The 24,959-nt window shown below is 43.9% G+C and overlaps 1 protein-coding gene and 1 long non-coding RNA gene across 11 annotated transcripts in view; one reads left to right on the top strand and one right to left on the bottom strand.

The window, feature by feature from the left end:
* The first annotated feature begins 369 nt into the window (after positions 1 to 369).
* Positions 370 to 24,959, top strand: part of TRAF6 (TNF receptor associated factor 6) — a 42,720-nt gene continuing 18,130 nt past the window's right edge. For 2 of the 10 annotated variants that reach the window (XM_070564825.1, XM_070564829.1), the window contains exons 1-6: positions 790 to 1,053; positions 6,023 to 6,340; positions 10,567 to 10,717; positions 12,518 to 12,676; positions 14,099 to 14,170; positions 16,176 to 16,253. In XM_070564825.1, coding sequence (XP_070420926.1) covers positions 6,045 to 6,340; positions 10,567 to 10,717; positions 12,518 to 12,676; positions 14,099 to 14,170; positions 16,176 to 16,253 — 756 coding nt within the window. In that variant the 5' untranslated portion in view covers positions 790 to 1,053; positions 6,023 to 6,044. Of the gene's footprint in view, positions 1,141 to 1,848; positions 2,057 to 6,022; positions 6,341 to 10,566; positions 10,718 to 12,517; positions 12,677 to 14,098; positions 14,171 to 16,175; positions 16,254 to 17,078; positions 17,376 to 18,033; positions 24,640 to 24,959 lie in introns of those variants that run through there. The other 8 variants (XM_070564824.1, XM_070564828.1, XM_070564823.1 and 5 more) reach the window with 7 other exon arrangements.
* On the bottom strand, positions 17,564 to 19,723 carry LOC139074450 (uncharacterized). Its single transcript, XR_011524071.1, has 2 exons — positions 19,586 to 19,723; positions 17,564 to 18,060 (listed from the first exon to the last, which is right to left on the bottom strand). It is a non-coding gene; the product is annotated as an uncharacterized lncRNA (long non-coding RNA).

Here is a 24,959-nt window from a genome sequence, read left to right as displayed (position 1 = left end):
CCTAAAGACCACCACCCTATAATAACTTTCCTCAGAGGTGAACCCGTGAGTGGGTGAGTCAAATTTGCAGAGGTGGGGGAAAATGTTTTGTGTATCTCCGGCGAAGTGCCTGTTACATTCCTTGGAGATTTGCATCCGGTTAAACAGGGAATTCAACATAGCTTTCTCGTGACATTGACAGAAAAAGAGATGGTGTAGTTGGCAGTAGTTTCAAAGAAATGTTTAATATCTGGGCTTGACTGCCCTGGACTGGTTGAAGGGGAAGGACCAGGCAATAACAGAGGGTTCTGCCAATCACGGAAACTTCCTTGGCAAGGAGGGTGGAGTAGTGGAGGGATTTAAGAATGCTGAAGGTCCAGTGATCTAGCCTAGTTGGTGTTTTCTCCTGCTTGGATAGGGAAGCTATAAAAACACAGTTTGGGATTACTGCTGTTGCTGCTGCTCATCAGATCAGTCACTCTAGGACGGATCTTCTCATCGCCATAGTTATTTCAGTACACACACTCCAGTTCAGAGACTGCACACACACACGCGCACATTGCAGTTCAGGAATTGCACACACACACACACACACTGCAATTGAGGAATTGCACACACTCACACTGCAGTTCAGGAATTGCACACACACACACACACACACACACACACACACTCCAGGATTGCGGTGTAAGGACTTCCCAGGTGGGACACCCCCGGAGCGGAGGGAAGCCCAGCCGGAGCGCTCCGGGTTGACAGCAGGACCCGCCCCGCGCCTGCGCCTTGCCCGCGCGCCCGTGGAGGACTGCCGCCAGGGGGCGCGCACGCCCGGCGCGGCCGCTCCGTCTCCCCGCCCGCTCCCGCCCTCGCTGCCCGCGAGCAGAGAAGGCGGAAGTCGGGCGGCTGGGACTCGGGCTCCGCGGCCCAGGGACACGGCGGCGGCGGCGGCGGCGGCCTTGGGGCCGGGAGATTGGCGTCCTGGCCGCCTCGGCTTGCAGCGCGGAGCGCATGCTCTCCCGGCGCCTCGGCTGAGCGAGTCGTGCGGCCGGTGGAGTCGGCGGCCCGCGGACGAGAGCGGTGAGTCTCCTCCGGACATCTCCCGGCGGCCGCGGCCTTGCTCCCCGCAGGTGAGGGCGCGGTCCCCGGTCCCCTCGCTTCCCACAGGTGAGGACTCCACCCCTGCCCCCTGGCCTCCCACAGTGGGGGTGCCGCCCCCCTGCCCCCCTCCTCCCCGCCGGGGTCCCCTCCTCGCCCCCAGTGCCCCTTGGGGTTCCCCTCCTCGCCCCTCTCCTCCCCACCGGGGTCCCTTCCCCGCCGCTCTCCTCCCTGCCGGGGTCCCCGCCCCGCCCCTCTCCTCCCCGCAGGGGTCCCCGCCCCTCTCCGCCTCTCTCCTCCCCCCCGGGGTCCTCTCCCCGCCCCCCGTGTCCCCTGGAGTCCCCTCGAGTCCCCTCTCCTCCCTGCTGGGGTCCCCGCCCCTCTCCTCCCGTCGGGGTCGCCTCCCTGCCCCCCGTGTCCCCTGGAGTCCCCTCTCCTCCCTGCTGGGGTCCCCGCCCCTCTTCTCCCGTCGGGGTCGCCTCCCTGCCCCCCGTGTCCCCTGGAGTCCCCTCCCCGTGCCTCTCCTCCCGCCGGGGTCCCCTCCCCGTGCCCCGCGCCGACCCCCAGCCTTGCCTCCATTCGCTCCGCGCGTTCCCTTTCCAGAAAAGGAAATCGCCTCCTGGATTTTCCCCTTCTCTCGGAGCTTTAAAAAAAATCCCTTTTGAGTTCCCACCGCCTCCCTCTGTCACTGTCATGGGAAGGCTATTTTGGGTTCCCGGCTGAACTCGATAGAGGTCCCGGGCAGCGAGTTTAAAAAAAAAAAAAAAGACAAGGTTCAGATGACACGGATGTTTCCTCCCCGCCCCTGCACTCGGTAGTCGCAGCGATTGTTCCAGACGCCGGGCTGATAAAGCTGTTCCTAGTACTTGGCGTTAGGGGAACTCCGGCCGAGGCTTAGGGCGTCTCGAGTGTGAACAGAAAGCGCCGGCGGCCGGAGCGGCCCTGCGGGTCTCGCTGGACCCAGAAGCGCGTGAAGACGCTGCAGGTGTCGGCCGTGGGAACCCGGGATTGTCGGGGGAGGGGAGGGACCTTTCGGATTTGGAGGTTGCGGGTGGGGTGAGGACGGGGTGGCCTCTTGTGACTCAGGAGGGAACGTGTTTCGGGGACTTGTTGCCCAGGCGGTGGTCAGCTGCAGCCTGCAGGCGCGGTGCACATGGCAGGATTTCAGAACTGCAACTTGTCTTCTCTGTGATTAATTCGGACGTGTGATGCTGGTGAACTTCTGGCCGCTTGGGTTTTGAAAGAAGTCGTTCACGTCCTCGCTTCCTGGAGGAGCGGGAGCAGTGCCTGGGAAGGGGACTGCCCCTAGTTTGTGTTCAAAGTTAAGGCCTAACAATGGGCTGGCACCGCCTCTTGGCCCATGCAGCACATTTGCTTGTCTTTGCATTTTAGGGATAGATTTGAAGGAGTTGGTAAATAATTTCTGTTTCTAAAGCTAGTAGCAAATTAAGCGTAACTTCTCAGTATTTTGTTTTACTTTACGTGAGCTGTATGTTTAGCCGTGAGTGAATTTCCTTTGACTTAAAATTGACCAATTCAAGACACAGTTTGTTGATTTCTTTAGCTTTGAACGTTTCTCTCATTAGCATCTGTGGATCGTAGAAGAACCAGTTTTTGTGCATCACCCTACTCCCCCATGCCAAGACCTTTAACAGTATACTCTCTGGATTGTAGTATGTATATCCAGATACTCATAAGTGGGTTTAAGCCATGCTTTATGGCATGCCATTTGCGGTATTTCTTGCAGTCAGAATAAGTTGACTCTGATTACCTCCCACAATATTCAATTAAGGCAGCGCTTATTAACTAGAGTCTGAACTGCAAAAAGAGAATTGCAGTCATTCAGCTCCTAACCTACAAGGTAAGGAGCAATTTAAATTTGTTCCATCCTTTCTCTTAATTCATAGAGAAAGCCACGTAAATTCTAAATGTTAGAGTAGAAAAGAAAAGAGGCTGTAAGAAGTCTGTTTTACAGGTAGGAATATATATGAACTCTTGCTTGTTTTAGCTTACGGAAAGCCAGGCTGACTTCTGCAGCATGTCGTGGTGTGGATACCCGTGCTGCCCTCTGAGGTTGGAAAGCATCTTGGGAGAGAACACTGTTTTCTACATACCGTGGGTGCCGGACCGTCTTCTGTTCACTGCTATGGCTGATACAAAGCACTTTGTGTTCTTCTCTGAATGTTAATGAAAATAGCTATAATTTTCCTTGTATTTAGGAAAGTTATTTTCACTTATGTCATCAAGTCATCACAATCCCTAAAAGTAAAGGGAAAAAATGTTTTAACTTGCAAAAAAAGAAAGATTCAACATAAAAATAATGCATGGCACTCAATACTGTTTTAGCCTAATTTTCCCTTTGTAGTATAGTTACATGGGACCATATACTGTAGACAGAGAGTGACTATCTGAAAAAGTTTATTTGGAGGATATGAAGCTTCTATATTACTTCTTAAAACATGAAAAGTAATGTGAAAATTGTAGATATCTAGGTTTTTGAGAGTGCTCATTTTCAGGCCTTGCACTGCATTCCTGCAGTGGAATTCCTTTTAAGGCGCTGCGACTGATCAGACAGGTTTTCTTAGTAACACATTTACTGTAAAAGATTTCTTTAAATCTCAAGACCTTCAGGTCTTTGGAACTGGTCTGCAAGAGGGCAGTCTATTGGCTATCCAATAAATTGCATGTTAAGTGGACATTTGGGCAGAAAAAGGAAACTTAGCTCAGTAACTTTTGCTTTTGTCTTCTGGCTACCACTGTTATATGCCGTACAGGCAGATAACAAATATTGACTTCTCAAAAGTGATTTTACTTTTAAAAAGTAAAATGGGTTAAATTCAAAAGACAAATATACCTAGAGTTGTCAAGGGTATATAAAATGGACTTGCTAATACTCACTCTGCTTTTGGGAGTTAGAAAGCCTTTGATACATGTTGGATAACCAGCATTATCTATCAGAAACCTTAAAAAGTTACATACCCTTTGACCTAATAATTCTACTTCTAGGAAATTTATCTAAGGAAGTAATTGGATACAAAAATGTGTATGGGAAGAAAAATAAGAAAGGATATAAACCCTGGTGTAGCATAAGTGTCCTCTCGATTGGGAGGGTGTGCCGGGGCCTTTGGCTCCATCCTGGAGCGTGGCTGCCATGTCTGATTCTGCTATTTGCCACTGTCTTGCCGTCCCTTCCTTCCTGCCAACCTGTACTTGGTCTTCCCTGGGAATCCACATTCGCTAGAACAAGGCTTTGGGAGCTGTTTCTGTCTTCTCAAAAATATTGTTTCAAAACTAAGAAAGTAAAACAAAATGCCAGTTTTTCTCTACTGATTCTTTAAAATTTTATCAACCTGGCGTAATAATACTGGATAGCTCGTGTTTAGTAGAAGCTGTGGTCAACACCTTAGTCTACTGTAATAAAAAGAAAGGGGAAAAAACTTTAAATGCAGATTTATAGACAAATTCATCAAAACACAGAGACAGACGTAGTACAAAGTGCACAGGCTCTGGGGTCAGGGAGACGGGTTCTCATCACAACTCTGTTACTTATTAGTTGGGTAATCTCGGCAAGCGGCTTAACCTTTTTGAGCTCCACAGTTTCCACTTTGATAAAGGGGACAGTAAAATTATTAACTACGATTACTCTATAAAGCTGCACATATCATGATCACTCCTTCTTACCTCCAGGCACAGTTCTAAGTGCTTGCGCCTGTTAACGCATTTAATCCTCTCAGTAATTCTGAGGTGGATTCCGTTGTTATCCCCATTTGCAGATGAGGCACAGGAAGCACAGAAGGTTATATAATTTGCCCAGGTCATAGCCCAGGTGATGGAGAAAGAGTTAAACCCAGAGCGTCTGATTCCACCACCTCGCAGTACTGCCTCTCCAGCCAGGACAGCACCGCGTCCTTTGTGGGTGCTCACTTGGGGTACTCAGAATCTCTTTGAGAAGAAGGAAAAGGTATCTATAGTGGTAAAAAAAAAAAAAAGCAGAGGATTACTGTCTTAATCCATATTTTACATGGTGATAGCTAGCATTTTTATATAAAAATGAAACAGGCAGGGGGATAGTTGTCTACCAGATTAACTGGAGGCTTACATTCTGTTTCTAGAACTACATCTGGCACATGTTAGGAATTTTCCCCAGGGGTCATTATCTACAACAGGCTGTGAATTGCTCTTAGACATTAGCTTCTCACTGGCAAATGTCATAATGACTTCGAATTTGAAGGCACCCCACCTACCCATGAAAGCAGTAGTTTTCCGTAGGCAAACAAGCTCACTTGTTTTTCCAGTCATTAATAATGAAACATAGTCACTTGACTTGGCTAAAGGCAGAAGGACATACAGATAGACTTTTTCAATTCCATTCTTTCTCCACAGGAGAAATCCCCACACTGAACGTTTGGAAGTGCTCATAGAATTTTAGGTCTAGAAGAAGAAACCAAGATCCACATAGTTAAGTTGCCCTAAATCACACGTGTAACAGTTGCACACAATGGTGAGCCCTTGTGCGCTGCTCTTCCTTGCGCTGCCTGCTGCTGGCACTCGTGTCTTCAGGATACTTGAAGGAGCTTCAGCAGCATAATGACGTTCTTCAGCAGGTGGTTCATGAACACCTATTATGTGAAAGATCTTGTGCTAAGTACCGAGAATATGAGAATTAATTCTTTACTTCAGTCACGGGAAACAGATAGTTATGGGATAGTATTGCAATTGAGGCACTTTTCTTCTTTTAACCTTACATTCTTTCTACTAGATCATGAACTCCGGAGCTTACAATAAAATAGTAGTCATGAAACAAAGCTCAAAAAACTGGAAGTTTTCTGAAGATGATATTAACACAGCTAATGTATATCAACTAAAAGGTGACTTGCATTGATAAGCTGTGATATATATGTGCGTGTATATTTATGTATGTTAAGGCATTTTTTTCTTGCTATTTCTACAGAGCAACCAATAAACACGTTACTATGAGTCTGCTAAACTGTGAAAATAGCTGTGGATCCAGCCAGACTGAAAGTGACTGCTGTGCAGCCATGGCCAGCTCCTGTAGTGCTGCGGCAAAAGACGACAGCGTGAGTGGAACTGCCAGCACGGGGAATCTCTCCAGCTCTTTCATGGAAGATATCCAGGGATATGATGTGGAGTTTGACCCACCCCTGGAGAGCAAGTATGAATGTCCCATCTGCTTGATGGCGCTGCGGGAAGCAGTGCAAACACCGTGCGGCCATAGGTTCTGCAAAGCCTGCATCATCAAGTCAATAAGGTACGTGAGCGGCAGAGAACCGAGTCCCCTGACAGAACCAAGTACAGAGAACATCGTCACGTAGAACACAGGACATCCCAAGATGAGTCTTATACGTAAAAAGCTACTTAGGGAAAAGGAACGCTGGACAGAAAATTAAGAAATTTACATTTTTATCCCAATTCCTACTGTGGCATGAAAGGTAATTTCTGTCTCCTCCCTAGTCTGACCCTTGGATAAATAAATAAGTAAATAAGTAGCTACTTTTACTTAAAGCAGTTCTGTTACTGTTGCAGACTAGAGTGTGTCTCTGTGCTTTAAGAAAATAGTATAAAATAAATGTACCTTAAATGAGGAGCCTCCTCGAATTCAGTAATCTCAGCCATACAGAGAAGGGTGACTCTGTAAGTGACCAGTTGTTCTGATTTTAGCCATGTTAAGTTCTGTTACCTGATGTCTATGCACAACTGTAAAAGAACCAACATTTTTTTTTTTAAGATTTTATTTTTTCCTTTTTCTCCCCAAAGCCCCCCAGTGCATAGTTGTATTATGTTCTTTGTTGTGGGACCTTCTAGTTGTGGCATGTGGGATGCTGCCTCAGCATGGTTTGATGAGCAGTGCCATGTCCGCGCCCAGGATTCGAACCAACGAAACACTGGGCCACCTGCAGCCGAGCGCGTGAACTTAACCACTCAGACACGGGGCCAGCCCCAAACAACCAGCATTTTTAAAGAAAGTATTAATTGATGGCTCTCCCTTCATAATACATCCAAACTTCAGTTCCTTCTCTCTGGCTCCACTGCTCCCACCCTGTTGGGAATCGCCCTCAGCTCTTGCAGGCTGTTCTAGAGCAGCCAGCGTGAACCTGGTCAGGTAAGTGCGCTGATGTCATCTGTGCTCGGAACCCTGCAGCAGGTGATCTGGGCGCCGCAGCCAGCGTCCTCATCAGGCCCTTGTGTTAGGTCCCTAGTCCATTTTCTGACCTCCTTTCTACTACTCTTCTTCCTCCGCTGATTCCCAATTGGCTGTTCCTCGAATGTCTCGAGTATGCTCCTGCCTGGGGAAGATGGCTCCTCTCTGCTTGGAGCACTCACCTCAGCCGACCGCGTAGCTCACGCCCTTTCCTCCCTCCAGGCTGCTCGGAGCTCACCTTCTCACAGGCAGGCTGCCACCCTCCTTGTACCGCCCTGCCTCCCCCGCCGCCCCCCACACTCCCAGTCTCCCTGACCTACTTTTGTTTTTTCTTTAGCACTTCTTACCTCACAGATTCCAGATAACTCCACAAGTTCGAGATAACTTGTGTGTTTATTTGCTTGCCCAACTGGAAAATAAGCTTGAGAGCAGGGGTTGAGATCTGTTTTATTTCTTGATATTTCCTAAGTGCTGGGAACAGTCCTGACACACAGTAGGTGCTCAGTGAATCATGATTGCTTCAACTGAAGGAAGGAAGGTGTGGAATTTCCACCAATGATTCCCGTTCATCTCCTAAGAAATACATACATTGTGCTGTAATTCAAACATAGGTGGGAATATTTTTAGGTGACTAAGGAGTTCTATACAGAAAGAAAAATTAGAAGAAGTGAGATTTTATGTTCTTCAGTAAATAAACATCTAGTCGTATTGATGAAATCATTTTTAACCAGGTTAAGTTGGCTATTCACTTGCAAGTTTCTCTTTCAAGTTTAAATTAACTTTTTTCCCTTTCTCTTTTTTTTTCTTGTGACATCTTTTGTCTGGTTTTAGTATCAGAGTAATTAATACTGGCTTCATAAAAGGAGTTTGGAAGTATTCCTTCCTTTTCTATTTTTTGGAAGAGTTGGAGAAGGATTGGTATTAATTCTTTAAATGTTTGGTAGAATTTACCAGTGAAGCCATCTGGCCCTGGATTTTTGTTTGTTGGGAGGTTTTTGATTACTGGTTCACTCTCTTTAATAATAAATCTGTTCCCATTTTCTATTTCTTCATGATTCAGTCTTGGTAGGTTGTATGTTTCTAAGAATTTATCCATTTCTTCTAGCTTGTCAGATGTGTTGGCATATAGTAGTGTCTTATGATCTTTTGTATTTCTGTGGTATCAATTCTAACATCTCTTTCATTTCTGTTTTTATTTATTTGAGTCCTCTCTCTTCTTATGAGTCGAGGTAAACTTTTCTATACAATTTGAATTTAGTCCATACTCAGGACTTGGCTTAATTTAAATTACAAGGGAACATGTGTCTTGTTTCAATTTTAGGGGAAAATGTGTTACCCAGCTTTGAACTGGCAAGATCTGTTTAGGGTAGGTTTTCTCAGCCTGCTCACTGTTGGCATTTGGGGCCAGATAGCTCTTTGTTGTGGGAGAATATCCTGCATGTTATAGGATGACTTAACAGCATCCCCGGCCTCTGCTCACTGGACGCTGTAATATCCCCCTCTTCCCCAATTTTGAGACCCAGAGTGTCTCCAGACATTGCCAGATGTCGCCTGGGGGGCAAAATTGCCCCGGTTGAGACCAGTGATTTAGGGTATACATAAAAGCAGTCTTAAAGGCTCAAGTTTCAGTTTATAATGATTTTAATTTATATTGCATTTTGGTAAAAATAGTACCATATATGGGTGGTTGATTTTCCTGTAGGTAGAAATGTACAGTATTTTCCCAAGTATCACCCATGCCCAGGGAGACAGCTAATTGTTAGCAGTTTTTAATAGCAAGACATTCATGAAAGTAGTGGGACAGTGATCTGAAAAGGAAGTAAAACCCACAAAAGGAAGTCTGAGGCTTTTTTTTTTTCCTATCTCCCTCTAAGCTAGAAACGATCACTTAATATAACTCTAATGTTCTTAAAGGAACGGGTCTGAATTTTCTCATCTATTTTAGTCATTCAGAGAATTAAAATGCATTTCAATCCAATTCCATTTTCTTTTGGAGTAGATAATGGTTTCCACTTACTTTGTGTAAGGTTTTTCTTATTTTCTCTTAGACAGCCATGTCATAGGTTTTGGGTATATATTTCAATAAATTTGTTTATGGCTTTCTGTGCTTCTCAGAAGATATCTGACAGCTTAATAATAACATTATGCAGTCTGAGAGGCCCCATAAAGATTGATTATGTGTCTCACCTTTATTAGTGCTAAGACGTTTGACAGCAGACCCCATTTTCCGGCACTTTTTACCTGCGGCAGCAATAGCACCATTGGTTTACACACAGGACGTGCTCAGCAAGTGTTTGAGTAGTTATTAATGCCCCTGTAGCTGGCCTGACCTGCCACGTTTTGTGAGTGAAGATTGAGACATCCCAAAATATTAAAGGGGAATGACAGGCACCCAAGCTTCCTGGGCATAGTTTTTCCCATCATAAGACAGAATGAACCACTGGGAAGCAGGGCATGGAGGGCCTCTAACTCCCCGCTCCACTGCACTCTAGACATAAAAATAGAGGAACCCTTGTGTTGCCCCCGAGCCAGAGTGTTGTAATGACTATTCAGAGTCAACCTTCAAATGTGGCCTCGTAGGGGAACTGCTGATTGGTTTGATTTTTCCGTGTGACTGAGCCATGCACTGCAGACTTGTTATTAGTTTCATGAGCAGTGTTTCTAGTTCCATCTCACTGGTATGTTGTGCAGCTGCTGACAGAGCAGAGGCCTGCCAGGCTGCCACCGTTCCCGTCTTTAACCTTCACTTCATTTTATGCCGATCAAAATATGATTTTATTCAATTAATTTTTTTCACTTTTTGGTTGGAATCTATCCCACAATCTAAAATCCCGTAGTGTTTCATAGGTAACCAATATGGTGCTAGTTGTATTCACTTCTTAAAAGAGCAGTTCATAAACTGTCCATTAAAAGGACAATTTAGGGGGCCGGCCCCGTGGCCGAGTGGTTAAGTTCACGCGCTCTGCTTCGGTGGCTCAGGGTTTTGCGGGTTTGGATCCTGGGCCCGGACATGGCACCGCTCATCAGGCCACGTTGAGGCGGCATCCCACACGCCACAACTAGAAAGACCCACAGCTAAAAGTATACAACTATCTATTGGGGGGGATTTGGGGAGAAAAAGCAGGGGAAAAAAAAAAAGAGACTGGCAGGTGGTTAGCTCAGGTGCCAATCTTTAAAAAAAAAAAAGGATATTTTGTTGATATTATGCAATATGATGTGTTAAATTCTTTTCCGTAGGGAACAATGAATGGAGGATTTCTGTGTGGTGCAGGGAAGCTCTTTGTGTTCTCTGGTGTTTGTCTACTAAATGTATGAGTCCTGTCTGTGTCTTCTAGGGATGCAGGTCACAAATGTCCAGTCGACAATGAAATACTGCTGGAAAATCAACTATTTCCTGACAATTTTGCAAAACGAGAGATTCTTTCTCTGATGGTGAAATGTCCAAATGGAGGTTGTTTGCACAAGATGGAACTGAGGCATCTTGAGGTATCAAAATTATTTTCTAGCCGTTAGCGTATATGCAATGCAGCTCCTGAGAATAGGGACTTTGCTGTGCCCTCTCTGTTTTGCCAGTGCCTGGAATGTTATAATTGATTAATAAGTTCTTGCTGAGTTAACACCAACCCTTTCATTACTGAATATAAATATACAATAATCCCCCCTTGTCTGTGGTTTCACATTCCATGGTTTCAGTTACCTGTGGTCAACCTCGATGCAAAAATATTAAATGGAAAATTCCAGAAATAATTCCTAAGTTTTAAATTGTGCATTGTTCTCAGTAGCCTGATGAAATCTTGTACCATCCTGCTTCGTCCCTCACGAGACGTGAATCATTGCTTTGTCCAATGTGTCCACACTGTATGTGCTACCCGCCCGTTAGTCATTTAGTAGCCATCTGGGTTAGCAGATGGACAGTCTCAGTGTCGCAGTGTGCGTGTTCAGGTAACCCTTATTTTATTTAGTAATGGCCCCAAAGTGCGAGAGTACTCATTCTGGCAATTCAGATATGCCAAAGAGAAGCTGTAAAGTCCTTCCTTAAAGTGAAGATGTGCAAGTTCTTGACTTAATAAGAAAAGAAAACAAATCCTGTGCTGAGGTTGCTAAGATCTACAGTAACTTTTGTAGTATATTGTTTTAATTGTTCTGTTTTATTATTAGTTATTGTTGTTAATCTCTTACTGTGCCTGATTTATAGAGTAAACTCTATCATAGGTCTGTATGCATAGGAAAAAACATAGTGTATATACGGCGTGTACTGTCTGCAGTTTCAGGCATCCACTGTGGGCCTACTGTAAGTAGAAACCAGAAATTTCTCTCTCTTTTTTTTTTTGGAGGAAGATTAGCCTTGAGCTAACATCTGACACCAATCCTCCTCTTTTTGTTCAGAAAGACTGGCCCTGAGCTAACATGCATGCCCATCTTCCTCTACTTTATATATGGGATGTGTACCACAGCATGGCTTGCCAAATCGGTGCCATGTCCGCACCCAGGATCAGAACCTGCGAACCCTGGGCCACCAAAGCGGAACATGTGCAGTTAACCACTGCGCCACCAGGCCAGCCCTCAGAAATTTCTTATTTCATCTGCTCTTGCTTTGCCCCAGTGATAATAAAAAAGAAGTCAGTATTCTTCTGCGAGTTTTTTGGGTGAACATTATCTGCAGTAAAACTGAAGAGCATTTTAAATACAACTGTCGCATTTTAAACCCATAGCATAATTCTTTCATTTTGAAATAAGCAACAAACCCCACGTAGCCATCGTCTTAGTAATCTCATCATACTTTTTCTCTGTTTTTCTAAATTGTGCATTTTATTACGCATTAAATGGAGTTGTCCTATAGCTTGAGATTAACTGAAGCAATCAGATAAAATAATTAGCTTTTAAATTAAATCAATTCTTAGTGTGGTGGTTTGATGAGAAATTAACTCTGTTTATTTTCTATTTTAAATTAAGTATCTAAAACATATTTGCAACTTACCACCTTTACTTAGCTCTTTTTAACAGTACAAAATTGATAGTCAGAAAATCTAACTTCTTTCCAACTCTCTTCCCTAATTGGATACATGAACTTGAGAATTCACATTCTTTCTATAAACTTGCAGTTCTCAGCCATTATTTGAAAAAATTCATTAAGGCCTTCATATTGTGCTTCAGTGGTATGTACTAGACAAAGTAGGTTAGGTAGCCAGTTTCATAAAGAGAGGAGTATATTCTTAGAAGAGATAATATTTAGGATAGTTCTTAAGGATTGGAAAATACTCATTGATTATTTTTTCCTTATTATAGGATCATCAAGCACATTGTGAATTTGCTCTTATGAATTGTCCCCAGTGCCAGCATCCCTTCCAAAAATGCCAACTTAATATTCACATGCTCAAGGAGTGTCCAAGGAGACAGGTTTCTTGTGTAAACTGTGCTGTATCGATGGCATTTGAAGATAAAGAGGCATGTACTAACTTGGATTTGTTAATTCCAGTACTAAAAATGTTTTTATTGTATATTTGAGGGGTTAGCAGCAGATGAGAATGGTACTCCGATTCTTAGTCTATATTATCAGTTGTGGGGAGATTTTTAAGAAAGAAAGTTCAATAAATCATTTTAGTAAATAACTGTAGGGTTTCTATTTGCATGTCTTTCTTAGAAAACATTGTTTATAGTACTTACCACTCTAGTAGATCTGCAAGTAACAAAAGCTTCCGGGAAAGACATATGCTGGTCTGCTTTCCTGTGTGATGTTTTAGTGACCAGTCTTGGAGGAGAGAGAAACAGGTAGAATGACTACTGTATGAGGCTTGTACTTTTCCCTTTGAAACAGAGAATGGGTTGGTAAAACGTTTATGGAGAATAAATTAAAACCCACAAAGTGTGTTCCTTTGGTGGTAATTCATGGAGCTATACACATATAATGAATTCACTTTTCTGTACCTATATTATACTTCAACTGAAACGTTTATCTTTAAAAAGAAACTTGATGGAACCTGACAGCATCATGTTGATAGAAAAGTTTTTCCATTCGGAATCTGAGCTGTAGAGAGGCTAAGTAATTTTATATTAATATTGTCAACGGCGAAGGTAGCACTGAGATCCTTGTCCTGGATCCCCGTCCTATATCCTCTTTACTAAAATAACCTCCGTGTAATTTATGTTCTTTTATAGCTGTTAAGATACTTCCTTAAACTTTGTTTCTTATAAATTCACCTTGATAATTTTCCCTACCTTCTTATGAGATTGAGCATATTATACTCATTAAGTTCATGAAATATTAAAAAAAAAGTCAACTAACTTGCTAAAATGGAGAAAATTCTGAGGCATAATTAGAGCAAATTGATGTCTTCCTAAACCTGAGTAAATTAAATGGACTTAACCTGGAAGGTTTGTTATTTCTTAAATTCGTTGTGTTCTAGAAAACGAGGCTCACCCTTCCAGGGCCTCAGAGGACCTGAGCACCAAGCCTCCTGCCCTAAGATTCTTCCCTTCTTTAACCCTCCCGATGGGAGTGCTAATTGAATCATCATGGTGCTGCTGCGAATGGTTGGAAGAGCCTTTGGAGAAGAATAGTATTGGCAGATGATGTCCAAACCAGCCACAGATGCTCTGCCTCAGGTTAAAAGAAGGGATTTAAAAGATTCTCTTTTGAATCTTTTACAACCATATTCATTTAAAGAGCTGGAAGAAGAGATGAATCACATTATTACACTGGCAACCGGAGAGGAAATAACCTTCATATAGTATTCTCACATTTTTGTTTTACGCACATCAATGTCCTTAATTTGTTCATAGTGAGAAAAATATGTTTTATAAAAATAGGTTGTTTTTACTTTTTCAGATTTTCTCATGCTTTCCTTATGTTTCTCTAATAAAATTTAGATCCATGACCAGAACTGTCCTTTGGCAAATGTCATCTGTGAATATTGCAATACCATGCTCATCAGAGAACAGGTATAAAGGATTTCCTTTCATAAATTAATATTTCCATAAATTAAAGAAGTGAGTTAAGTTTTTAGTTGAACATTTAGATCAGTAAGGCAAAATGAATGCAGGTTGAAGAAGTATTAGAACTCGGTGAAAATTTTTCATATAAATTAAAATAATGAATACTTTCAGAAAGAAAAAAATCCTCAGCTCTCTCTGAGTACCTAAAATTTGTAAGTCATTAACATAATATTCATGTTTATGTATATTCATAAAAGTTCCGCATGAAACCAGGTAATTTTAAGATAAAAGTAATCAAAAATCCACATTGAAAGAAAAAAGAAAAACTTGAAGAAATAGGTATTTACACACTGTGAAATAAGGTTGTTGGGTATCCAGAGAGCAGCTGAGAGAGAGAGAACGATGAGATCGAAGGACAGCAAGTCTGTTGGGCGGCAGAACGTTCTTTGCAGCCGTGGCCCCTGGGACGCATGGAAGATTGTGCCATTTCGGGGACTATAGCCCCTCTCTGCACTTGTCCTCAGACCACTGGTGGGGCACTATCAGAAGTAGTAGTTATAATAGAAAACTTACATTTTTATTATTAATAGACAAAGGAAAATTCCATCTGATTGCTATCTCCTGACATTTGGGGAGTTTACCCACAAAATCTGAATATTAGTCACTAAATATTTATACACCCATGAAATCTGCAAACCCAGAGATCATAATTGATTACCTTACTGAGTAGAAGCCAGCAAAACCTGTCACTCGACTAAACTTTTCCATTTGTCTGTTAACAGAGTCCTTTAGTTTTTTCCAATAAAGCCTTAATTTGAAGGTGTTAAACTTCTTTTTGCATATGAAGTCTCACCTCCCTGGTTTTCCTTTTTGCTCTGTTTTAATATTTAAAGGAAACCATGCAGCACATCTAAAACCTAGCAAAAATCAAACTTAATGTGGGAAAAAACCCTAGGTTAAGAGTCAGAAGGCCTAGATTTGGACATCTGGATGTGCCACTAACTTGCCCAGTGATCTCTGGCAAGAAAGTTGACATTCTAGATCAGGGATCAGCAAAGCTGCCTGCCAGCCAAAGCTGGCCTGTCTTTGTAAAGAAGGGTTACTGGAACACAGCCATGCCCATGTGTCTGTGTGTTACATATGCTGGTTGTGTACCACAGTGGTTGAGTTAGTACTTGGGACAGAGACCGTGGGGCCTACAAAGCTAAAAATATTTGCTCTCTGACCCTTTACATAAAATTTTGCTCACCAGTGTTCTGGAGTATGTGAAATGAAGGGTTGAATTAAATGGTCTCCATTGTTGTTTCTGCTTAAAATATCTATAACTATAAGCAAATTAAATTTCTGAAGGGAATTTGGTACCACTTGCAAAGAATACAATTCTGTGTAATGGACCTCACCTTAAAGAATGTGCTTTCGAGTCCCCAGATCAAAGGCTGAGACTTTCTTTAGAACTTTTAATTATGTGCTTAAAATGCCTTCTAACATCTGAGCCAAAACATTATAACCAGAACATGCCCATGTTAACAAAAAGTAAGACGATTTATGAAAGGCGGTCGTGAGGGGAGTACTGAATGCAGGTAGTGGCTTTCATGCACGCAGTGGACGGGTGCCTGTTAAATGGCTTGAACCCCTGGGACTGTCTTGGTCAGTTTGCAGTTGTGGTTGACATCATAAGGTGCTTTTTCTTTAAAGTGCCAGTAGAGGGTGCCAGTTCCCAGCAACAGGAACAAATTTATTTTCTTGAAGTGAATCCTGAGTGATTTGGGGGATGGTATGCGATGTTGACATTTTCTTTCTCTCTGACTCGTGCAAATAAATATTACTTTAATCCTTGTGAGCTTCACGCTTTCTGTTGCATCTACTCACATCTGCCGTTCTGACACAAAAGCAGGCGTAGACGATGCGTGGTTTTGTTTAGATCAATGTAAATCTTCATTTCAAGTGTAATGTCATCAAACTAGAATATACGCAAGGAGAAACATTTTTCAACTTTTGTTTTGGTTTTCAGATGCCTAATCATTATGATCTAGACTGTCCTACAGCCCCAATTCCATGCACGTTCAATACTTTTGGTTGCCATGAAAAGGTAAGGGTTTTTTTTTCTTTTAATTCTTCAATATAGATCAAGAAGATTCAGTCAGCCAGTCTAGTGGAGAACACCGGTGGGCCTAGAGACGGCTGACAGGTGTCATATATGTGGTCGTAAGCACTGAAGGGAAATTGGGATTCGGAATATGGATTTGGGAAGTAGTTCGTGATGGTGATGGCAGGTGCAGCTGAGGTCATGTAGAGCAAGTATGCACCAGGAAAGGAGCCAGGAACAGCCGTCCAGGGACTGTGAAGCAGGCAAGGAGAAGGATTGTTCTGGTCTCCAAAATTAGTTTCAACACTAGTGATCAGTTGTGTGAAATGTCAGAAGTGGATCACTATTTATGATAAGTCGTCCTTTCTAGAGAGTGCAGGTACACTTTTACTTTTCCATTGGGTTTTTTTTTTTTTTTTTGGTGAGGAAGACTGTCGCTGAGCTAACGTCTGTGCCAGGCTTCCCCTATTTTGTATGTGGGACGCCACCACAGCATGACTTGGTGAGCAGTGTGTAGGTCCATGCCCAGGCTCCAAACCCAGGAACCCGGGCCACCAAAGTGGAGCATGCGAACCCAACCACCATGCCACCAGGCTGGCCCCTTCCGTTATGCTTTTTAAATCTCACTTCTTTTAGAATAAGCATGCCTTTAATAATTTTGAAAATAAAATGAGCAAATAGTATATAGTATGATTACATTTTGTGGGGAAATTCTCTGTGGTTTGTATGCATAGAGGAAAAAGACTTGAAGGAAATGCATCAAAATGTTCATGGTAGTTAGGTGAGATAATAGGTAACATTTTCTTTTTTCTGTTTTTTCTTTTAAAGATTTTATTTATTTCCTTTTCCTCCCCAAAGCCCCCTGGTACATAGTTGTATATTCTTAGTTGTGGGTCCTTCTAGTTGTGGCAGGTGGGACGCCACGTCAGCGTGGTTGGATGAGCAGTGCCACGTCCATGCCCAGGATCCGAACCAATGAAACACTGGGCTGCCTGCATCGGAGCGCGTGAACTTAACCACTCAGCTACGAGGCTGGCCCCACATTTTCTTTTTGATCATCTATATTTTCTGTTTTTCTGTAATATACGTGAATTACCCTTACAATAAAAATTGTTGTATCATGAATATTTTTTTTCATGTAACAATGAGAATGTTCCCAATGACCTTAAAAGTATAAAACAGGAGAGGTTTCATTTACAGCAGATTTGTAAAGGAGGAGTTGGGAAGTGCACGTGGCCTACTTTTGGTTATAAATGGAAAAGGGAGAAAACAGTGTTAGCTAGAGGGAGACCCAGATGAATAGAGAGGTTTGCTTTTTTTTTTTTTTTTTTAAAGAGAAAGACTTTAATAATTATATTCTAGGGGGCAGAGTTGGGGGAGAGAATGTTTGAGGAGAAAGGAGGAAGGGGATAGTGGAGCAGAATGGCCGAGGTGCTGAGGAGCATGGGTGCCAGGCAGGGCTGGTGAGGCGCTAATCTCGGATAGGAGGAGGGTCGTGTCCGAGGCAGAAGGGGGGCTGGGCTAGATCCTGCTGCTCTCCTCGGTGGGAGGGACCCGTGTCTGAGGGCAGGTGGAGAGACTTCAGCAGGCAGCCTCCATTTTTCTGTGCATGGAGGGGCAAGATCGTCTCACTGGGCTGGGAGTCTGATGAAGACAAAGAAGGTTGTAGGGGACTGAGGGAAGTGGTGACATTACTTCAAGACCTTTTAGGTGGTTTGGCTAGATCCCTTCCTCCGCCTCACAGTGCCTATTCCCGACGTAAGGCTTGTTCGTGGTTTTTTAGATGCAGAGGAATCACTTGGCACGCCACCTGCAAGAGAACACCCAGTCGCACATGAGAATGTTGGCCCAGGCTGTCCAGAGTTTAAGCCTTGCCCTAGCTCCCGTACCTCAACGGGACATGCTCCCATATGATTCTGCCCCTCTGTCCCGGGTGTCCTCTGGGTGTTACCCAGAGGTCCGGAATTTCCAAGAAACCATTCAGCAGTTAGAGGGTCGCCTTGTAAGACAAGACCATCAAATCCGGGAGCTGACAGCGAAAATGGAAACTCAGAGCATATATGTAAGTGAGCTCAAACGAACTATTCGAACCCTTGAGGACAAAGTTGCTGAAATAGAAGCACAGCAATGCAATGGCATTTATATCTGGAAGATTGGCAACTTTGGGATGCACTTAAAATCTCAAGAAGAGGAGAAGCCTGTTGTCATTCATAGCCCTGGATTCTACACAGGCAAACCTGGATACAAACTGTGCATGCGCCTGCACCTCCAGTTACCCACCGCTCAGCGCTGTGCAAACTATATATCCCTCTTTGTCCACACGATGCAAGGAGAGTATGACAGCCACCTCCCTTGGCCCTTCCAGGGTACAATACGCCTTACGATTCTTGATCAGTCCGAAGCACCCATAAGGCAAAACCATGAAGAGATAATGGATGCCAAACCAGAGCTGCTTGCCTTCCAGAGACCCACAATCCCACGGAACCCAAAAGGTTTTGGCTATGTGACTTTCATGCATCTGGAAGCTCTAAGACAAAGAACCTTCATTAAGGATGATACTTTGTTAGTACGCTGTGAAGTCTCTACCCGCTTTGACATGGGCAGCCTTCGGAGGGAGGGTTTTCAGCCACGAAGCACTGATACTGGGGTATAGCATCCCCTCATTGGTTAAAAAAAAGAAGAAAAAATCCGTCTGAAGCAAGCAGGGCCTTTCCTTGCGCTCTTCTCAGTAATCATCTGCACACAGCAAAAGCAGTGGGAGAAATGCAATAGCGGCCAGTGAATGTGGTTAGAGAGGTTACTTACCACTGCTTCCTGTTACAAACATCGGAAGCAGCTTTTTCGTGGGAATCTACAAGCTTTTTCAAACTTGTTGCAAGTGAAGTGCCCGTGGCATATTGCAGCACTTGTTTGTCAGTTCATATACCTCTTCGTTGTACTTTCCTGGGCTTTTGCTCCAGTGTGTTTTATTGTCAGAAAAAATAGTAAAGGGCTGGAATAGTAAAACTCAGACATTTTAACAATAATGAATGTTCCTTAAAACTTCACCTTATTTTTCTAGTGCTACATGTAATATATTAAACTTGAGAATCACTACCACCCCGTTCAGGTTCCAGCAAGAAGACGTTACTCCAGAGTTGAGTTCTCATTTTATTTGACCTTCTGCAGGTTTCAGTGGAAAGTTTAAGTTCTCATTAACCCTGTTTTTCCCCCCAGAATCTTACTAAGGATATTCAGGGACTAGTTTAAACCCTAAATATAACCTTACTTATTTAGTGCGAACATGTTGTCTGTTGAATAATTCTTGTTTAAGTACTTCACTCTACCGTACTTACATGTTTCTTTGAGGCTGCAAAGTAGCAGCATCTTCAGAGTTCAGAATGCTGAGGACCAGGTGGGTACCAGCTGCCCAGTGTGATGCTGTAAATCTCTTTCTGTCTATTCAGTGCAGAGTGATTTCCACAGCTCTGCATATGTTCTCTGTTGCTTAGTGCTTGTAGGACAAGGAGATGCACACACATAATCACCATTAAAGTTAAAAATGACTCAACTGGTCGACCAATACAGCATCTCATTGGTGGTGACAGAGGCTATTTGAGCAAGACATTTTCAGCTCTCAAACACCCTCTGGTGTTTTAGTTCAGTTAAACAGAACAAAATTAATTTCCTAAAAGCAGAATTTCTTAATACTTGGGAGATTGTTGGTCATGCTTGAGAGGTCAAACGAAGGCTGGAAATCACGTGGTCACGTCAGTATTTGGCTTGAGTGGCTGTTTTAGTCCAACAGCTCAGACCCTAGGAGGATCGTGTGGAATGTATTGAAGTGGCCAAATGTTCCCCTAATAGGGAGATGATTTTTGTGCCATTATGTATTTGTTCAAGGCCTGCAGATAGTAAATATTATGGTGAAATCTAGTTCTCAGGGAGTCCCACAACTAGCATAGGCTCCTGTAAGGAATCTAAGAGGACCCGTGCACTATGCTGTTTACACGAGAGATTGTTGAAAGTTGTCTGGATGTGAGAGAGGGTCCTGTGTCTCCAGAGAGGCCGAGTCCGCCCTGTGACGAGCGCTCACCATAAGCCTGTATTTCAAGAGGAAGCCGAGAGACTTAGTCTATGGCGAAGAATGGTCTCCGTTCCATGCAGACCGAGCAAGTGTCACTTTGACCTTTCCCCTTACTTTGCTCTCTGCCCTCCGCCCCACCCCACCGCAGGTTTAGGCTCCTGCTCTGGTGGGTTTGTCAAGCGGAGCTCCTGTTGCCCCACGCCACAGTCATTCCCACCTGCTCGTCAGCAGTCTGTCCCTGGGCTCCTGGGCTCTCCAGCCAGCTCCTGAGGTTGCGGCAGCGCCCGCCTCGAGGTGGGGACCCCGCGCCGCTGCTCCTGTGATTGTTGCCGATGAATGAAGAATTGTCGCATCCCACTTGAAAGGCAAGTGGCAGTTATTCTTCTGTTGCACAGAAAAAGCCCGAAGGAGATGTAATAAACTGTTTTGATGACTTATTTTCTTCTTTGTGCTCTCTACGTGTTTTACATTTTCTACTGTAAACATGTACTTTCATCAGAGAAATTAAATGTTGCCGCAAAACACTTCAACCCCACCAAAAAAGGAAACGATATTCAGAAGCTTCCTGGTCAAACGTCTATTAAAAGCGTGGCTGTGCATTAGGGCGCTGAGGTGACTCATTTCCTGCCTTGCTTATGTTCTTTTTTCCCACTAACTCAGGAGTCTTAATCCAAACAAAAGCAGTGTTTCGCCCAACTTCAGCTTCTCCATCTGTGAAATAAGGAGGGGAGTAGATGCTTCTCAGGTCCACTCCAACCAGAAGATTCTATTTGAAAGTTTTAAGTTCTGACCAGCAGAACATTGAAAGTTGACGATACTTACAAAAAGATTTTGCCAGTAGCGAGTTGCTTTAACTTATGTTTTGCTGCCATCAGACTGTCCTTCAGCTTAGTGTCCATCAGCTGGGTCTCATCTTAATTTTAATAAGCAATTATTTTACCCCCAACATTTGTCGTTTTGTAATAAACCAGCTACTTATTTCACGCTGGTCATACATTGTGAACACAGAATAAAAGTAACAGTTAAACTGTCACTCCAAATGGAAACTTTCGTTAAGACTTCAACTCAGAGTCAAGTCCTACCTGGAAAGCTGGTTTGAAACATGCAAGTTTCACCCTGTTGGTCTACAAGTATTTGGGCCGTGTATTTATATTTTATTAACCTTTTAAGGTATTTATCTTTTGACATCATTCTTGGACATTGCTAACTTAAAAGTAAAATTTCCTCTTTTCCTGAAGATGTCCAACCCAGTGCTGGATGGACCTTGCTGCCAGTCACGCGTTTTGCTGTTGGAAAGCCAGTCTGAGTGTCGGTTTGTAGTTCGGTAGTTTTCTGCTCTCCTGCGGGCGCTGCAGCAGTGGCATTTTCGGGCTGTACTGCAGTATGATTCATCTTTTATTTTGGGGAATCAGAATAGAAAAAATGTGAAAAAGAATGAAAGGTGAGTTTTTCCCCCAATGATGGACTCATCTAGAGATGTTGGGTGATCTCTCGCAGTTCGTCTTGTGGCGGGCATAAAATTCTGAAATTATCCTCCGTTACTGTTTTTATACCCGTATGTCTTAGATGAACTCTGAGCGTGTTTATGATTACGCATGCAGTTAGAGTGCGTTCTCCTTAAAGAGGCGCCGTGGCCTGTCCTTCTTTTCTCCAGGGAGTCCCAAGTCTCTGCTGACCAGAAGACGTTTTTAATTATCAGAGAGGTTTTTCTTACGTGAGACCTTGAAGTACTTTATTCAGTTACTGCTGCTCTTTTCTTGGCTTGCCTCCCTTAAGTTCTACTCATTGTTTCTGTGAGATACTATTAGGTGTTTCTGTGATGCCAGTTCCCTGGAAGCTAAGCAGTGCAGCACTTTAAGGAAATGAAAATGCCACAGTAGTCATTTGTATTTTTCTTTTGAAATCAGTTTTTTTTAATTCCCACGTTCCCCTGATAAGCTGTAGTTGGTTCTGCAGTTGGCTGTTAATGCCTCTAGAATGGAGTTGGCAGTTCCGAATTCCCAGTATCCAGAAAGGCCATCTGATGACATCAGGTTAGATGGATCTCTGCAGGTCCTGACCTTCTCCTGCAGCCAAAGACAGATGCTTGCAAAGAGATGCCTAGTTCACTAAATGTCACCGAAGCCTTTAATGTTTTACAGCTTGTTCCTCCCCGAAAACTTGGGTTGTTATTATAAAATTGTAAAATATACTAAAGAGTAATTAGAGATGGGGACAACACCTTGTGGAATGAGGAGACAGATGCTCCTCCTCCTCTCAGTGCTTTCTCAGCAGCACACCAGCCCCGGGAGGGAGGGGCGGCCCCCCCTCAGCAGCACACCAGCCCTGGGAAGGAGGGGCAGCCCCTGCTCTCTCAAGGCCAGGGGCTCTGAATGCAGGGGTGGTCCCCTCCCGGAAGGAGTGCTGCTGCTCCCAGCCGCTCCTCCAGAGGGAGAGCCTCGAGAACGGGGCAGGGCATCCGTGTGCTGCTGACTGGTGGCGCTAACCCGGCGTCCTCCCAGGTGGATTTCAGGGTAAGAGCGGAAGTTCAGTGGGAAGAAGGGCATATGGATTCCCCTACCCGAGAAGGAAACGCTGCCAGTGGTTCTAGAAGCCCATCCTAGCAGTTCTCTTCCACTCAGCCCTCAGCAGAATGTAAACTGTGCACGACAGGGACACTGCCCACTGCCGAAACCTTGCCCTTAGCACAGTGCCTGGCACGCAGCACACACTCACATATCTCATAATGAGTGGAAGTACTAGTCAAAGCGGACCAATTTCAGGTATTTGTCACCTAAGTTTTAGGTGGTAAGGCATAGATGTTACTTTTTTTGCTTTTTTCCCCAACACTTTATTGTGAAATTTTTCAAACATGCAGAAGTGTTGACGGACTTGTACAGGGAACATGCGCCATCTAGAATCTGCAAATAACGTTTGGATACATTTGCCTTGTCGCTTAATGTCACTCTCCCTGAGACTTATCCACGTTTTGTTTCTCCTCGTAAATCTCACTGCTGAGGGAGTTGAACAGTTTTAATGGAGTTGTCTTAAACTCTTTGGGTAAACTTGGGACATTTGTATTGTAGCTGGAATTGTAGTCCTCACTTGAAGCTAGTTTTAAACTTGTAAATCTGTTATGCTGAATTTTAACCTTATTTATTTTGCCTAAAGGGATGTTTTTTATAATGGATTTGAAAGTCCTTGATCAATTGTGCAGAATATTCTAATGTTATTTTCACACTTGATAAATTATCCAAGGAAGTTCTCTGGTGAGAATGTAATTTGGGGCCCATTTTGCTTGTGCAGGGTTCCAGGATTATGTACCCATGGGCTAAAGAGGTTTTGTAATTTAACATAAGCCACTAAATTAGGAGCTGAGAGAATCAGGTTTTACTCCCAGCTGACCGTGGGCAAGCCAGTTCTTTTGTTGTGTCAGGTTATCTACCTGTACAGTGGGGGCCGGAATTTGAAATCTGGTTATCACTAAGTCATGGGTAACATTTGTTAATGCTCGGAGCTTTCAGGAAAGACACTTATGAATCTGGGGAGGCTCTTACAGTTCTATAACTATGACAAGCTGCGGAATGAAATCTCACTTTTGAGAAATTGGGGCATGTGCAGGGGTCAACGTGTCTTATCAAAAAGCTGCCGCTGCTTAGAACTTAGCATTGCCACGGAGCCTGTGCGCTCTTCCTGATCCACCTGGACTTGGAAATCCTGTGCTTTGTGAGAGCAAGTGAATGCAGACGGGAGGAGGGGCACTAACCAGAGACACACTTACAGTCAGAGTGCAGTGTAAAGCAGGGCTGGGGGAGGGAGCACTTAGAGGAATTATCCAGACTCACTGCGCTCGCCCTCCACTGCTCCCCCAGCACCTCGCACCACGAGGACAACAGGCCCTGCTCCCCCTGCAGCTCAGCCTCAGGCGGTCTCCCTCAGGTCAGTACAGCTGGACTGCAGGGCTGACGGAGGGAAGAGCAGGGTTTCCACGTAGTAGATGAGTGTGAACTGTTCTTTCTAAACCCTGGTTATGCATACGGGTTCCCTTTCACCTCACAAAGGCACTGGGAGTGTTTAGTTCAGATGGCGCCTTTGTAGCAATTGCAAGGATGTGACTGAAACAGCATTCCTTGGATGGCCCCTTACTGCAGAGTAATTCAGAAGAACACAGATGCAGACTGACACGCCTGCTCCTCCCGTCTGTTGTTGATATTCTCTTATCAGCCTGTATATGGCACCAATATCTTTCCCAGAAAAGTACTCAGTTAAAACGAAATTCCATCAAAATATAAGTGATGTTCCAGGTGTTTTTAAATAAACTAGAGTGCTTTCATTTTTGCTTTATCTTTGCTCTGTTTTGGAGACGTGGTTTCTCACTGTATTTGGAGGGAAGAAGCGTCGCAGGTGCTAGTTTTCACTTGAAATAAACACAAAATCAGTATCTTGCCCTTACAGCAAATAGTAGCTGGGGATTCATCCTAGTCTTTGGTGTGGGCTGTGTTTCTGTCCTGCGGTCTCTAAGGTTGCATTTTACAAAACAAAATTAGGCCCAAACCAAATAGAAAGTGTGAAACCAGGTAGGTAACAGGTTGAACTTAGTCCCAACAGAGAAATGAGAAGCCTGGCGAGAGCCCCAGGGCTGTGACTGTCCCTGCCTCTCCCTA

Source organism: Equus przewalskii, chromosome 11 (genome assembly GCF_037783145.1).
Source record: "Equus przewalskii isolate Varuska chromosome 11, EquPr2, whole genome shotgun sequence".
Classification (NCBI taxonomy): domain Eukaryota; kingdom Metazoa; phylum Chordata; class Mammalia; order Perissodactyla; family Equidae; genus Equus; species Equus przewalskii.
Note: the sequence above shows the minus strand (reverse complement) of the source record. Positions and strands in the feature narration are given on the sequence as shown.